Raw genomic sequence first — 13366 nt, 5'->3', positions numbered from 1 at the left:
TCATCCTGTGCTCCCCAGGGTGTCAGTGACGCCCGGGGCCCTGGAGCCGTGTCAGGTGCTAGGACACATTCAGCGATCCCATCCTCCTGGGCCCCAGTGTCAGGCAGCCCTGTGCCTTGCCCAGTACAGTGGTTTGGGGCAGGCAGCGCTCAGTAGCCAGGCTGATCGGTACAAATGAACAGGAGTGATGTCTGCTTCATCTCCCCACCAGAAGCAGGATGGGACAAGCAGTCCCTCAACCATCCTACTGCCCCTGCAACCATCACACAACACCCCAAGACCAAGCAGGGCAGGAGCATTTATTCATGAGCCACACGCCTCAAGGGGGGACACAGCTTGGGGACATCCCATGAGGAGGCACAAGGCAGCCTGTGGACCCCCCGAACATCTACTGCCAGCTCCTGCCTGCAGCCCCTCCTGCTCAGAGCAGGGCCAGGAGGGTGAGGGGCAGCAGGGACAGCAGGACAGAGAGCGGGGAGTTTGGGGGAGCATCGCCACGGGCGTAATACTGGGCGACAGCAACATTGGGGTTCCCCTGCGTGGGATCGAACCACATCTGGATGCAGTGACCGCTGCCGCGGTGGTGGGATGTGTAGCGGTAGGAGCCGGACCAGACCTGCTCGCAGAGCGCAGCCGCCGTGGGGAACACGAACCTGAACTTCTGGCACATGGCACCCTTGGGACACTGGTTGGTGCCTGGGGGGGGGGGGCAGGGGGTGAAGTGGGTGAAGGGCTTTGGGAAATGGGTGTTGTTCCCCTGTGCGTGGGGCGCAGATGGGTCACACCGGTATTGCTAGAGTTGACCTCAAGGTGGCACAGGGTCTCACACCACATTACCCCATGGGGACCCTCACACCCCCAACCCACTCACAGCCACCAGGGAGGGTGGACACAACCTCCCCTGCAGCAAGATGGAGGGTGACTGGAGACCCACAGGAGGGTCGAGGCATGATGGTGGGTGGCCTGCAACCCCCACTCACCTGTAGTCCAGTTCCAGCCCTTGTGCCAGTTGACCTTGCAGGTGACAGCATCCTGGCAATCTTCCCACCACTGCTCACAGTCCTCCTGGCACAGTGGCACATCCCGGATCCGCTCCTTCCGCCAGCTGGTGTCTGCCTGCAGGGCCCCCAGTTCCCCCCAGTTCACCCCGGGCATCCTGGTGGGTGGGTGAGGGCGGGGTCTGCACCTACCTGGTCGATCCATGGCCCCAGGTTAGGGGAACACTCATAGAGACACGTGTCCTGGATGAAATGGCGCTTGCACTTCTCTGGCATGGCCCCACAGTGGTCCCAGTTGAAGTTGTACAGGTAGGACTGGTCCCGGTGAGCTTCCAGACTGGTGTTGGCAGTGCAGCAGGCATTGTCCTTCCAGAGGACACACTGCACCGGGGCAGCCGGGGCTCAGCTGGGACCCATCAGGACCCACCGGGCCTCGGATGGGACCTGCTGCAGGTCCAGGGAAAGCACCAGTGCCCGTGGGTGGGTGACACTGGCTGATGGAACTCATGTTGGGGCACAGAGCCCCCCAGCCTCCATCCTGGTGACCCCCCAGTGGGTGCTGGTGCAGCGGATGAGGACCGTACCTGCCCGTAGAGCTGTCCCTCAGGGCCAGGCTCTGTTTTGTGGTGCTTGGCATCCATGCAGACGTTGAGCAGCGAGTCCTGTGTCACCCTCACTGCTGCGGCAGCAGCTGGCCAGGCCACCAGCAGAGCAAACACCGCTGCCATCGCTCTGCCAGGGCGACAGCAGGTCAGGACGGCAGCTCTGAGAGACGCGGTGACAGCAGGGACAAAGTCCCCCACCGTGCACGTGGGAGCGCGGCAGCACACGGTCACTGCCACGACCACCGACAACGGGCTCGGGGGTCTTACCCGGGGGTGCCGGGGGTCGGGGCTCTTACCTGGGGGGCAGCTGGGCTCCAGGTGACGTGGGACGAGCACAGCTCATCTCAAAGGTCGTGGTGCAGCAGAACCCGTGGCCGCTGATCACGGGACGCGGGAATGCAGCGGATTGGGCAGCACTGAGGGCGTGGAGGGGACAGTGCACCCCGCCCGGGCACCCCACTGTGTCCTGGACTGACACCTGTGCCCATCCCGGCCCCTCAGCAGCCCCACGTGCAGCTGGGATTCATCTTCCCGGCGCCAGGCTGGGGCCAGCGCCAGCCAAAATCCACTTAGGGCTGTTTTCCTTTCCCTCCTGTGGGAGGTGGCCTGACTCGCTGACACCAGCACGAGGGGCAGGACCCAGCCCCCCAACACCACAGGGTCCCTGTGGGTGACTGGGGGGACACCACAGTGGGTAAGAGATGCTGCTGGCAGGGACAGGTACCCCAGGGATCACAGATGGCCACGGGGTGGAGGCAAGAACCCCTCAGGTATTGCAGGTACCCCAGGGGTCACAGATGCCCTGAGGGGGGGGAAGTTACCCCCTCACAGATGCCAGATGCCCCCAAAGGAGCAGGTACCCCATCAGGATCACAGATACCCCCTCCCTGGGGTCACCGGCGCCTGTGGGGCTCACACACCCACCATTCAGTCACAAATACCCCAAGGGGGGCACAGATATCCCGCGGGCCGCCACACTCGGCCGCGGGGGGGGGGGCCCAGCCCACCGCCTGTCAATCACACGTCGCCCCGCCCCCAGAGGCGCCGTAGGCCCCGCCCCATTATGTATCCCCCTTGCGGGGCTGGCCCCGGCAGGCATCACCGCTCTCCCTCCGCGCATGCTCCGCGCGCCCTAACTGGTTCCGGGTTGGGCTCCCTTTCCGGCCGGGCGCTGGCGCCGCTCCCGCCATGTCCACGCTGTTCCCCTCGCTCCTGCCCCGCCTCACCGAGTCCCTCTGGTTCAACCTCGACCGGCCGTGCGTTGACGAGACCGAGCTGCAGCAGCAGGAGCAGCAGCACCAGGCCTGGGTGGGCGCCGGCGCGGGCGGAGACGCGAGGCCGCGGGGCCGGGTGTGGTGAGGCCGGGGGCGGCCCCGGCTCCTCCGGCGGGCCCGGGGCAGTGCCCGGGGCCGCTCCCCCGGTGCTCACCGCCTGTGCCCGTGTGCCAGCGACTTGTGCCGCTGTTGGCGGCTCGGGCACCGCTGCTCCCGTGTCCGGCAGCCGTGTGTCACAGCGGCTCGGTGCGGGCTGCTCCCCGTTTACTCTGTGGGGGTTAATCGCCAAGATGCTGCTGAACCCAGGCTCCTGCACTAGCTCCCAATTAATTAATTAACTGACCTCCCGAGGAGCGGTTTCTGATCCCGGTAACTGACAAGTGTTTGTGCTGTGAGCGTGGTTCGGTGCTGCGGTGCCCCTGAGTATGGGGGGGAAGAACATCTATTTGATTAAAGTTTAAAAAAAAAGTCAGTAATTAAGTCTTTGTAATTAAGTAATAAAGTTTAAGTCAATTAAAACCCCAGCACGTAGAAGAGGTTCCAAGTCCCTCTGGGTGGGAGGTGCTGACGTATTTTAATTGAGCTTTAATCATCTGCTGTGGTTGCGTTTAGCTGATCAGATGTCCCAGATTGGGTTATTTTTTGATAAAGAAATACATAAGCTCTGTGTTTGGGCTTGTGATGCCACCCACGGGGGCACCTCGAACCCTGTCAGCACCAGAGGGTCACTGGGATCAACCTGTTGGTGCCAGGCTGTTTCAGCTGCCCTTCCCTGCGGGATGCCGGGGAGGCGGCAGGACCGGGGCTGGGAATCAGCGTGGTCAGCCAGGGACACCAGGGCCGGGAGGGCCCGCTTGCTGGGGTGGCACGGAGCTGTTGGGGTGCTCACCCGCCTCTCTCCCTTCCCCAGCTGCAGAGCATTGCTGAGAAGGACAACAACCTGGTGCCCATAGGAAAGCCAGCGTCCGAGGTGGGTGTGTGGGCAGGGAGCTGGGGGTTGCCACAGGGCTTGGGGGGCAGACGGGGCTGCTGCACCTGTTGTGTCCACAGCACTATGATGAGGAGGAGGAGGAGGATGATGAAGATGACGAAGACAGCGAAGAGGACTCAGAAGATGACGAGGACATGCAGGATATGGATGAGATGAATGATTATAACGAGTCTCCCGATGATGGGGAGATCAATGAGGTAAATAGAGAGACCCCAAAGCAGGGGATGTGGAGTGTGCGGGACCCTGAGCATGAGCTCTGGGGGCTGTCTTCTCTCCTTCACGCCCTCTGTTAAGTTCTTGCTCTGGGGGAGATCTCAGACCTCTTTCTTTCCCAGGTGGACATGGAGGGGACGGAGCAGGACCAGGACCAGTGGATGATCTGATTCTGCCACAGCCACACCAAGCCAGGGGCTGGGGGAGAGCCTTTGCCCCCCACGGCTCTGGGGCACAGTTCAGTGAAGCTCCTCCTGCCGCGGGTGCAGCGTGGGGCAGGAGGCTCAGAGGGAAGCCTCCCAGAGGAGCCAGAGGGGAGACCAGGAGCCACCTGGCGTATTGGAACTGACACATCTTTTCTAATAAACTCAGTTTTCAAGAAAACAACCCCAAATCTGGTGTCTGAGGCCACCGGGGCAGGCAGGGGGTGCCACCCAGGTAGTGCAGGGCTGCTCCCCACCACCCACGGGTGTGCCTGGCAGAGCTCCCTGTGCCGTGCAGGCAGGAGCACTCGGGAATGAGCCCCTGGATACCCACTGCGCCCCACCACAGACCACAGCAGCCACTGCGTGTCCTCCAGAGCCCGTGTTGAAGCCACGGCAGGGGGTGGGCACCTGGCACTCCACGGGGCCAGCACGAGGCAGGAGCACTGCCCGCTCAGTGGGTACCGGTGTAGCGGAGCTCGGCGATTCCGTCGGGAATGGCGCGGAAGTACTCCAGGCTGGCGCGGTGCACCTTGCAGTGGTATTTGCCGCAGGTCTTGGCGTACTGCAGGAAGTGGGGTGCCCCGGGGAAGAGGACGTTATCAGCCAGGATGGTGGCCCCCTCAGCCAGCAGCTGGTGGCTCTCCAGCAGCCGTAGATCCCGCAGGTAGCTGCGTTTCCAGTGATCCATGAAGACGAGGTTGGCGTTCACCAGGCCGTGCTTCTCGCGCAGGCGGGGTATCACCTCCTCCGAGGGGCCCACGATCAGCTCCACCTGCGCTGCATCACCCTCAGTCGCTGGGGCGGGGTGGAGGGTGCCCACCCACCTCCCTGCTGCACAGCGTGCTGAGGGGTCCACGTGGCACAGCATCTTCCTCGTCCCACGTGCACTGCCCAGCAGGTGCCGCAGTCCCGGCAAGGACCCAGCAAAGGACGCCCACCCACCTCCTCCCTGGTTTCCCTGTGCCCGGCTGCTCACCGTCTGCTCGCTGAAGCCGGCCAGGCGGATGACCTTCTCGGCCACGGCGGCGTGCCGGGGGTCGCCCTCGATGGTGTAGAGGCGGGCGCCTGGGGGCAGCGCCTGTGCCAGCAGCACGGTGCCGTAGCCGCAGTACGTGCCCAGCTCCAGCACCCGCAGCGGCGCCCGCTCCGACAGCACCCGCTCCACGATCCGCCCTGACACGGCACGTGCCTCAGCACCCACCCTCTGTGCCACCCCGGCCCTGGCAGGGCAAAGGGGCCAGGCAGTGCCCAGAGGGGTGGAGGAGAGCCGTGCCAAAAATGCCACAGCCAGGTCGATGATGCCATAGCCGTACCGACAGTGCCAGGCTGTGCTGGCAGTGCAGTGGCCACGTCACTGGTGCCACAGTCATGCCAACAATACTACGGCTATATCAACAGTGCCACTGCCATGCTAATGGTGCTGAGATCACACCAACACTATCACAGCCATGTCAGTGGTGCTGTGGCCATGCTGGCAGTGCCACGGCCATGTCAGCGATGCCACGGCCGTGCCCTGTGTGGTGTGGACAAGCAAGGGTGGCACTCACCTTTGTCGGGCCCCACGCAGCTGAGGTGCTCACAGTGGTAGCACCACTGATCGAAGGTCTGGAGGATGTGCTGGGGGTCCCCCGGGATGGCATGGGCCAGCAGGTACTGGAAGGCGCGCTGCTCCCGCGAGGTGCCCGTGAGCCGGTCCCGCAGCCAGGGCACCAGCGCTGCCCGGTACAGCAGCATCAGGTAGTGCCGGTACCGGATCAGCAGGGTGACGATGAACGGGAGGAAGGCCAGGGCAATCGCCGGAGACACCATCACAAGGGAATGAGGTGCACAGTGCTGAGTTGACTTTGTTAGTTTTGTACTTATCTTGGGAGTTCTGCACCCTTTGCGTCCGCTATCAATCAGTAGCGTAACCTTGGGCCCAGGCTTTGAAAATCTCCCTGTGCAGAGATCATTGAAGCATTGTGAGCCCTTAAACCGTAACGAGGCAAATCTGTCCCCTCACAGGGCGTGCTGTGGTAGGGTGTCCTCCCAGGGTGCCAGCCTCACAGCTCCCATTCATGCCACAAGTTGGATGTGCTGTGCACCCCCTGGAAGTGCCTCTCCCTGGACTCCAGTGCTGCTGGGTCTGCAGGACTGGGGCACCCCAGGATGCTGCAGAGATCCTGTGCCAGGGCTGGGGACCCATCTGCCAGGGTCCAGATATTGGGGTTGGCAGGGCTGGCATCCCAGGGGATTGTGCTGCTGTGAGGGGCTTTGTTCAGCACAACCCCTTGCACCCCCCTTGGTCCGTCTTTGCTGCTCCCATCCCCCATATTCTGTACCCCACACCCTGCTCCCCACAGCCTGAGCTGTTGGGGTGCCCAGCCACAGCGACAGGGTAGGGCAATGGGGGTGGCACGTACCTGTCCCCACGCTCCAGGCAGGCAGTCCTGTGTGGAGCCCTGCTGCCACTCAATTATTGATGGTGTCACCGCAGCTGCGGCTGCTATCGGAGCTCCGGTTACCAGCACAGTGGGGCTGGCTGGAGACGGGGCCAGGCTGGGGCTGGGAGGTGCTCCTGGGCTGCACGAGGGGGCTGGGGTGCTGACACTGGGGCTGGGGTGCTGACACTGGGGCTGGGGTGCTGACACTGGGGCTGGGGTGCTGACACTGGAGCTGGGGTGCTGACACTGGAGCTGGGGTACCAGTAGCGTGGCTGGGGTCCCAGTATTGGGAGCATGGGGGCTGTGGAGGGTTGGGGCACTGGGATCTGTTGTGGTTTAGGAATGGTACTCCCCTGTGCAGTGCCCCCACTGAGACCCTCCAAACCATGCCCATTCTCTTGCTCCCCTGTTTTCTTTCCCCCTTCTCACAGCGGCAGGATGGAGAGGAGGCAGAAAAGATAAAGATCTCAGGCTGAGATTAGAACAATTTACTGGCTCCAAGAAAATGAACAGTAACAGCAACAGAGAAATGCCGATCCTTGTCCCTGCTCCGTAAAGGTGACCCCGGGGAGCACATACAGGAATGCAGGAACAGAGCCAGGGTGGCACCATACCCACAGGAACAGACCAAGCACCACGGTGACCAGTGGCTCTGGACCCAGTACAGCAAATGCTGAGATCAAATTTGATTCCACCCACTCTGTTGTTACCTCAACCCTCAGTGCCCCACGCTGGGTGACAAACAAGGACAGGAACCAAGCCCAACCCATCTGCCTGCCCGCTCCCCTGTCAGAAAGAGAACCAAAAGCTGGAAACCTCATGGGTTGAGATTAATACAGGTTAATAGGGAAAGCAAAGACCACACACACAAGTGTGAAAAACGCCAATCACTTGTTTTTGAAATTTTAAAAGTTTAATAGCAATACAATGGCTATAAAAATAGTAATATAATTAGAATAATAAAATTTGAATATTTGCGATTAGGACAATAAAAACAAAGAGATACGGACGTCCGGGTACCTTTTTCTGGGCAACACAAGCCCGAAAAAGGACCCCGTTAACAGAGGATTAACCCTTAAAAACAATTGCCTGTTGCATATTCATACACCTCATACATGATGCATAAATTCCATTCAAACACAGGATTCTGTCTGGTCACTGTCAGCTTCTTCCTCTTAATCCTCATGCCGTCTGAGCGAGGTGGGAAGAAGTTCGTTTTCTGCTGATAAGGGAGCAATAAATTCCCTTTCTCTGAAGGATTTAGGTGTCCTGTGGCTCCTATCTGGTGCGAGTCCTTTCTTAAACAAGTATCTTGCATAGCATCGTTTCTATTTTAATATTATGTTATAAATCAAAAATATATTTACGGAAATTAATACAGCATAACTTTCTAACATACACATACAATATTCATTTTAATACTTGCGGAAAGCCAATCACAGAATACACATTTTTCACACAGGCAAAGCAAAACAAGGAGTTACGCCACCACGCGCAGGCGTTCAGCTGTTCCGGGGGAGCAGGGCCCCATCACACGCTGCAGTTATGTGGGACAACAAACACCGTCACTGCGGACATCGCCCTCTTCCTAGTTCCTTCCCCACTTTACATTCCGCGCGCTGGAGGCACCGGGAGCACCGGGATTCCCGGGAGCGCCGTCTGGGCGCGGGAGCGCGCTCGGGGCTCACCGGGAGCGCGCGCGCGCGGGGGGGGCGGGGCCTGGCGGCGGGCACGTGACCGCGCCCGCACGGCCGCGTGACGCGTGGCCCACGTGCCAGCGTCCTTCCGTCCCACGTGACTCCGCCGCGCGCGCCCCCGGCGGCGGGCGCGCCCCCGCGGGTGTCTCCCCCCCCCGCCGCTCACGTGACCGGCGTGACTCGGCGCTCACGTGAGCGCGCGGCGGGGCCGTGCCGCAGCGGGGCCGCGCTCGCCATGGGCTGCTGCTACAGCAGCGAGGCCGAGGCCTCCGACCAGGTGGGGCTGCGGCCGGGGGGGCGCCGGGAGGGACGCTCGGCCCCGCTCCCGGCGCTTCCCGGTTGCGGGGGGGCGGGCGGGCGGCGCGCGTCCGCGGCGGGGCCCGGCCCGGCCCGGCCCGGCCCGGCCCTTCCCCGCTCCCGGGCGGTCTCCGGGCGCTGCTCCCGCCCGTCGGCGCCTCCGCGCCGCCCGTTCCTCGCGCGTGTCCCCCCGGTGCCGGGGGTCGTGCCAGACCCTGCCGGTGCCGGTGCACGTCCGAGGCCGGCCCGGCACGGCACCGGCGGGAGCGGCGCCGGCTCTCCCTCCCTGGGACAGCCCCGCAGCTCGGGGCCGCGGCACAGCCGGGGCTGTCACCTGTGCCGCGAAACTTAATGCCGGCTGCGGGAGAGCTGGGCTGTGCCAGCCCGGCCCGGGAGCCCCGCCGGCTGGCACCTGTGCCCTGAGACAGGAGCAGAAGGGCCCGGCATGGAGTGCCGCAGCAGCATTTCCCCCCAGGACCAACGGGAGGGGAAGCTTCGGCCGGGAAGGGCTGGAGATCCCCCTGACAGCGTGTGTGAAGTGACTGCACTCCCAGCTCAGCTTCCTTTCTGGGCAAGACAGACACGGAAGGGCTTGAGCATGTCCAGAGAAGGGAATGGAGCACCAGGAGTGGCTCAGGGAGCCGAGAGGGCTCAGCCTGCCAGGAGGCTCAGGGATTACCTTCCCACTCTCCACAACTCCCTGACGGGAGGGTGGAGCCAGGTGGAAGTCTGTCTCTGCTCGCAGGGAACAAGCAACAGGACAGGAGGAAAGGGCCTCTGGTTGTGCTGTAGAAGGTTTAGGTTAGATATTGGGGAAAATTTCCCTAAAAGTTGTACAGCTGTGACACAGGCTGCCCAGAACAGTGTTGGAGTCCCCAACCCTGGTGGGATTTGAAAGCGGTGCAGACTTGGCACTTGGGAACCACTTGGGGTGGTGAGCTCGGCAGTGCTGGGAGAACAGTTGGGCTCAGAGGGCTTTTCCACTTTTACTGATTCTGTGATCTTGTTTTCATGGGTGTTTGTGCCCATGATCTCCCTGCTGCGCTCTTCTCACAACCCCTGCATCACCATTCAGCCAAGCCAGAGCATCAAAGGCTGGGCTGCTGCTGTGCACCTCCTGGAGTGAGAGGGGGAACATGCCCTGTGACTCTGGGAACCCCCCACAGTCCCTGGGCTCTGGCAGGGTTCACCTGGCTCAGGTGAGCCCCCTGCTATGCTGGGGGGCTTACTGTGGTGCCCACAGGGGTGGGGCACAGCAGATCATCATTAGCTGCAGGGTTTCATGCAGGTTGGTGCTGGCTGCAGACTCCTGCCTGCAGGATTGGCCACTCCAGATGTGCTGCCTGATTTCAGCCACTTGCTGCCTTTGTGGCTGGAGGGGCTTCAGCTGAGAAAAAGCAAAAGAACTGGGCAAAGAGGTGCCTGGCAAGCTGAGGCTGTTCAGGGTTACACTGGGGTGCACAGGGAGCCCTCCTGGCTGGTGAGGGAAGGGTGAGACGTGCCTCATCCCCTGGGGTTAGTGCTGCTGGTGTGGGGGAAGCCAGGGCTGATCTTCCTCTTGCCTTTCCCTCAGGAGGAGGAGACAAAGCGGCTGCTGGAGCCGGCAGCCAGCCCGCCCAGCAAGGTGCTGAACGGCGCGGAGCAGAGCTACCACAGCCTGCCGTCGGCACGCACCGATGAGCAGGCCATGCTGTCCTCCATCCTCGCCAAAACAGCCATGTAAGCCTCAGGCCGGGCCCGTGGGGCAGGCAGCACGCCCCGGGCACCAGCGGTGACCCTGGGTGGGCACAGGGCTGCCTGGCTGAGGGCCCCGGGGATCAGCCCTGTGTGCTGAGGGGAAGGGAGGAGCTGTGGCAGAGCCCCCACGTCCCTCTGCCCTCAGACAGCCCCGTCCCTCAGCTTTGAGCCCCATGGGGACACAGAGACAAGACCCCAGATGTGAGGTAACTGAAGGGCTGGAAGGAGGGGCAGGGTTTGGATAAGAGAGTCCCTGGGGATGTGGAGAGGGTGGCTGGAGGGGCAGCAGCACTGTATCCCCTGCTGAGGAGGATTTTCCTCAAATGCACAGGGCAGTGTGGGGAGAGGGCTGCATCCAGCCTGGCTGGGAGGGCTTTGGGATGCTCACAGGCCCCTCTGCTCCCCTGCCTGACACTGGAGAGCCAGAGGCCACTGGTGTGTGTCCAGCATGCAGGGCCATGGCAGCTATAAGCACTGCTTTGCTGTGGGGTGCACACAATGGGGCTGTGGCAGGGCCCAGGTCCTCGGTGAGCCCAGGGCTCTCAGGATACGTGCCAAGGACATTGTCCTCCCAGTGGTTCCTTTTTTCTCCAGGTAGCTCTCCCCAGAGCCCAGACCAGCCCCCAGCTTCCTGCAGCCTCTGCCTGCCTCCCTCTGCCCCAGAGCAGCTGTGGGCAAACAGTCCCTGGCATTTCCTTCCTGGCGAACAGCCAGTCCAGCCTGGCACACTTGTGGCCAGCTGGCAGCATTCATTGGGCGAGCTTGGCTTTGAGATGTTTGATTTGGGGTGCTGGACTTTGTCTGCCCTGGTCAGAGGATGCTCTGAGTTGGGGAGGGAGCTCAGGGGGAGCAATGAGCCTTCAGTGGGAGCCACTGTCTCGTGTCTCTGCAGCAACATCATCGACGTGTCGGCAGCGGATTCCCAGGGCATGGAGCAGCATGAGTACATGGACAGAGCCAGGCAGTACAGGTGGGACCTGCACTTCTCCCTGGGGTGCCTGCAGTCCTTCACAGCTGTGTGTGTCCCTGGGCAGGTCCCTGGGGTTTTGGCCTGGGGGAGTGAACTCGGCGTGTGGAAGGGCTGCCTCATCTCAGAGAGCAGGGTGCAGCCTGCTCAGGGAGGGCTGATGGCAGTGCAGGCAGCAGAGCCCAGGACAAAGGGCTCCTGTGTTCGCCCAGCCCTTGGGGCAGATGGTGGGGGGCTGGATGTGGCTGCTTCTGCTTGCAAGGTGCCTGTGTGGGAGAGCTGGAAGCTCCCTCATCCTGCTGCTGCAGGGAGTGGAGAGGGCTGGGTGCTGGGAGTGCAGCCCCACTGCTCTCCCTTTGTCCCCCTGGGGGTGCAGCACCCACCTTCTGGATGTCCCCATGTCTCAGCATGGCACTGATGTTCGCTGCTCTCCCCTGACAGCACACGCCTGGCCATGCTCAGCAACAACCTGACGCACTGGAAGAAGCTCCCACTGCTGCCATCTCTGACTAACCAGCCACACCAAGTGCTCGCCAGCGACCCTGTTCCCTTTGCAGACCTGCAGCAGGTGAGCAGGGCTGAGCCCTGAGCCCTTGCCATGCTCCCCAGAGACACATCCTCGTCCGGGAGGAGCAGTAATGCCCAGAGCCCTGACTTGATCTTAGAGCTGAGGGCAAAGCCTAGGTCAGGTTTAAGGCCTTGTTAGAGGTGAGAGCAAAGCCCAGGATGGGCTTTGGGACTCCTTAGGGCTGGAGGCTAACCTCCTGCAACAGTTTCTTTGGGACAATGGGGGTTTCAGTAGCCACCAGTGACACAGCCATGTCTTCGTGCCTGCAGGTGTCCCGGATAGCTGCCTATGCCTTCAGTGCGCTCTCACAGATCCGTGTCGACGCCAAAGAAGAACTGGTTGTACAGTTTGGCATCCCCTGAACCTGCCCCCACCACTGCTGCTTCAGTGCTTTGGGTTGTTTTTGGTTTTTTCCCCAATTTTTCTCTTTATATCCCTTCCCTCCCCATGCTGCTGCCACAGAACTTGGACAGATACCCTGTTTCCTACTAAATGCCAAGGCGCCCATCATTGGCACATTGAGCCCACCTGCACTGCTCGAGGCTTTCTTCTCCTCGTGGGTGGGTGGGTGTTTGTGGGGAGGAGGCTGTGTCAGCTGGACACTGCCTTGCACAGGGACAAGCACAAAGGGAACAGCCGGTGCGAGGAGGCCCTGGTGTGGGTCAGCACCATGTGCCAGGTCACCAGGACGGATGGGCTGGAGCCAGCCACATGTGATGCTCTGTGTGGGGGCCTGGTGGCTCCAACACCATCCCTTCTCCTTTTTACATGTTTAGACCTTTATTTTGGTTGTTCGTTTGGTTTTTTTGTTTGTTTTTGTTCTTTTTTTTTTTTAATTATTATTTTTTGCCACAGTAGATAAAGCCACGTTCATCCGGTGCCTGTCTCCACTGTTCTCTGTTGGACACAGCATGGACGTGATGGGGGAGCCGTGCTCTTGGGGTGGTACACACATCTGTGTCACTTGTCACCTCTTGTTCATGTCCTGCAGGGCCAAGAGGACAAAGGGACAGGGAATGTATGATGACCCACCTTTAAGGGGAAGGAGGCACCTGAGGCTCAAGGTCAAAACGAATGTCAAAAGTCAGGATTTGCAAGTAATCAGAAAGTTTTATTAGTAAATTACACACTTGGCATGGAAATTGCAGGGTACCTTTTTAGGGATTGGTTTCCCCAGCCTGAAGATGGATTTCTCATTTTCTATGCAAATTAGTTATCATGCGCAATTTGCTCTTTTCAGGTCTTCCTGGAAATGGGTCAGAGGGGTTTAGGGGTCTTTGGTCATCTTAATCCTACCCTATAGCCCATGCCCACTTCCTGGCACTCATCCCTGTGCTTATGCTGTGCTGTCTTGTGCTTATCAGCAGAAACTACAACAAGGATGTGTCTC

The 13366-nt window shown here is 61.0% G+C and overlaps 4 protein-coding genes across 5 annotated transcripts; 2 read left to right on the top strand and 2 right to left on the bottom strand.

Moving 5' to 3' along the window:
* Window positions 1-118: 118 nt before the first annotated feature.
* On the bottom strand, window positions 119-2479 carry LOC135294881 (folate receptor alpha-like). Its single transcript, XM_064410795.1, has 5 exons — window positions 1900-2479; window positions 1583-1730; window positions 1191-1379; window positions 981-1116; window positions 119-696 (listed from the first exon to the last, which is right to left on the bottom strand). The coding sequence occupies exons 1-5, from the start codon at window positions 1944-1946 to the stop codon at window positions 422-424; spliced, it is 795 nt and encodes a 264-aa protein (XP_064266865.1). The 5' UTR covers window positions 1947-2479; the 3' UTR covers window positions 119-421.
* Window positions 2480-2766: 287 nt separating this feature from the next.
* On the top strand, window positions 2767-4468 carry ANAPC15 (anaphase promoting complex subunit 15). The gene is made up of 4 exons (XM_064410797.1): window positions 2767-2911; window positions 3788-3847; window positions 3928-4065; window positions 4204-4468. Exons 1-4 carry the CDS (start codon window positions 2792-2794, stop codon window positions 4249-4251), a joined length of 366 nt encoding a protein of 121 aa, XP_064266867.1. The 5' UTR covers window positions 2767-2791; the 3' UTR covers window positions 4252-4468.
* A 243-nt stretch (window positions 4469-4711) lies between these two features.
* On the bottom strand, window positions 4712-6096 carry TOMT (transmembrane O-methyltransferase). 2 transcript variants are annotated; one of them, XM_064411339.1, is made up of 3 exons: window positions 5835-6096; window positions 5264-5460; window positions 4712-5059 (listed from the first exon to the last, which is right to left on the bottom strand). In XM_064411339.1, the coding sequence occupies exons 1-3, from the start codon at window positions 6094-6096 to the stop codon at window positions 4739-4741; spliced, it is 780 nt and encodes a 259-aa protein (XP_064267409.1). In that variant the 3' UTR covers window positions 4712-4738. The 2 variants fall into 2 exon arrangements, with proteins under 2 accessions (XP_064267409.1, XP_064267410.1); XM_064411340.1 differs by having other exon boundaries at window positions 5264-5476; window positions 5851-6096.
* Window positions 6097-8536: 2440 nt separating this feature from the next.
* Window positions 8537-12854, top strand: LAMTOR1 (late endosomal/lysosomal adaptor, MAPK and MTOR activator 1). Its single transcript, XM_064410792.1, has 5 exons — window positions 8537-8684; window positions 10278-10423; window positions 11334-11411; window positions 11850-11976; window positions 12246-12854. Exons 1-5 carry the CDS (start codon window positions 8643-8645, stop codon window positions 12336-12338), a joined length of 486 nt encoding a protein of 161 aa, XP_064266862.1. The 5' UTR covers window positions 8537-8642; the 3' UTR covers window positions 12339-12854.
* The last annotated feature ends 512 nt before the right edge of the window (window positions 12855-13366 follow it).

Source organism: Passer domesticus, chromosome 2 (genome assembly GCF_036417665.1).
Source record: "Passer domesticus isolate bPasDom1 chromosome 2, bPasDom1.hap1, whole genome shotgun sequence".
Classification (NCBI taxonomy): Eukaryota; Metazoa; Chordata; class Aves; order Passeriformes; family Passeridae; genus Passer; species Passer domesticus.
Note: the sequence above shows the minus strand (reverse complement) of the source record. Positions and strands in the feature narration are given on the sequence as shown.

Bases quoted from the DNA above. Each gene is read 5' to 3' on its own strand.
- LAMTOR1 (XM_064410792.1), top strand. From the start codon at position 8,643: ATGGGCTGCTGCTACAGCAGCGAGGCCGAGGCCTCCGACCAG. The intron at 8,685-10,277 runs GTGGGGCTGCGG...CCTTTCCCTCAG, and splicing joins AGGCCGAGGCCTCCGACCAG to GAGGAGGAGACAAAGCGGCT. The intron at 10,424-11,333 runs GTAAGCCTCAGG...GTGTCTCTGCAG, and splicing joins ATCCTCGCCAAAACAGCCAT to CAACATCATCGACGTGTCGG.
- ANAPC15 (XM_064410797.1), top strand. From the start codon at position 2,792: ATGTCCACGCTGTTCCCCTCGCTCCTGCCCCGCCTCACCGAGTCCCTC. The intron at 3,848-3,927 runs GTGGGTGTGTGG...TTGTGTCCACAG, and splicing joins TAGGAAAGCCAGCGTCCGAG to CACTATGATGAGGAGGAGGA. The intron at 4,066-4,203 runs GTAAATAGAGAG...TTTCTTTCCCAG, and splicing joins ATGATGGGGAGATCAATGAG to GTGGACATGGAGGGGACGGA.
- LOC135294881 (XM_064410795.1), bottom strand. From the start codon at position 1,946: ATGAGCTGTGCTCGTCCCACGTCACCTGGAGCCCAGCTGCCCCCCAG. The intron at 1,380-1,582 runs GTACGGTCCTCA...GCCCCGGTGCAG, and splicing joins AGGGACAGCTCTACGGGCAG to TGTGTCCTCTGGAAGGACAA. The intron at 1,117-1,190 runs GTAGGTGCAGAC...GGGGCCCTGCAG, and splicing joins TGGGGCCATGGATCGACCAG to GCAGACACCAGCTGGCGGAA.
- TOMT (XM_064411339.1), bottom strand. From the start codon at position 6,096: ATGGTGTCTCCGGCGATTGCCCTGGCCTTCCTCCCGTTCATCGTCACC. The intron at 5,461-5,834 runs GTGAGTGCCACC...GTGCCGTGTCAG, and splicing joins CTGCGTGGGGCCCGACAAAG to GGCGGATCGTGGAGCGGGTG. The intron at 5,060-5,263 runs GTGAGCAGCCGG...GATGCAGCGCAG, and splicing joins CCGGCTTCAGCGAGCAGACG to GTGGAGCTGATCGTGGGCCC.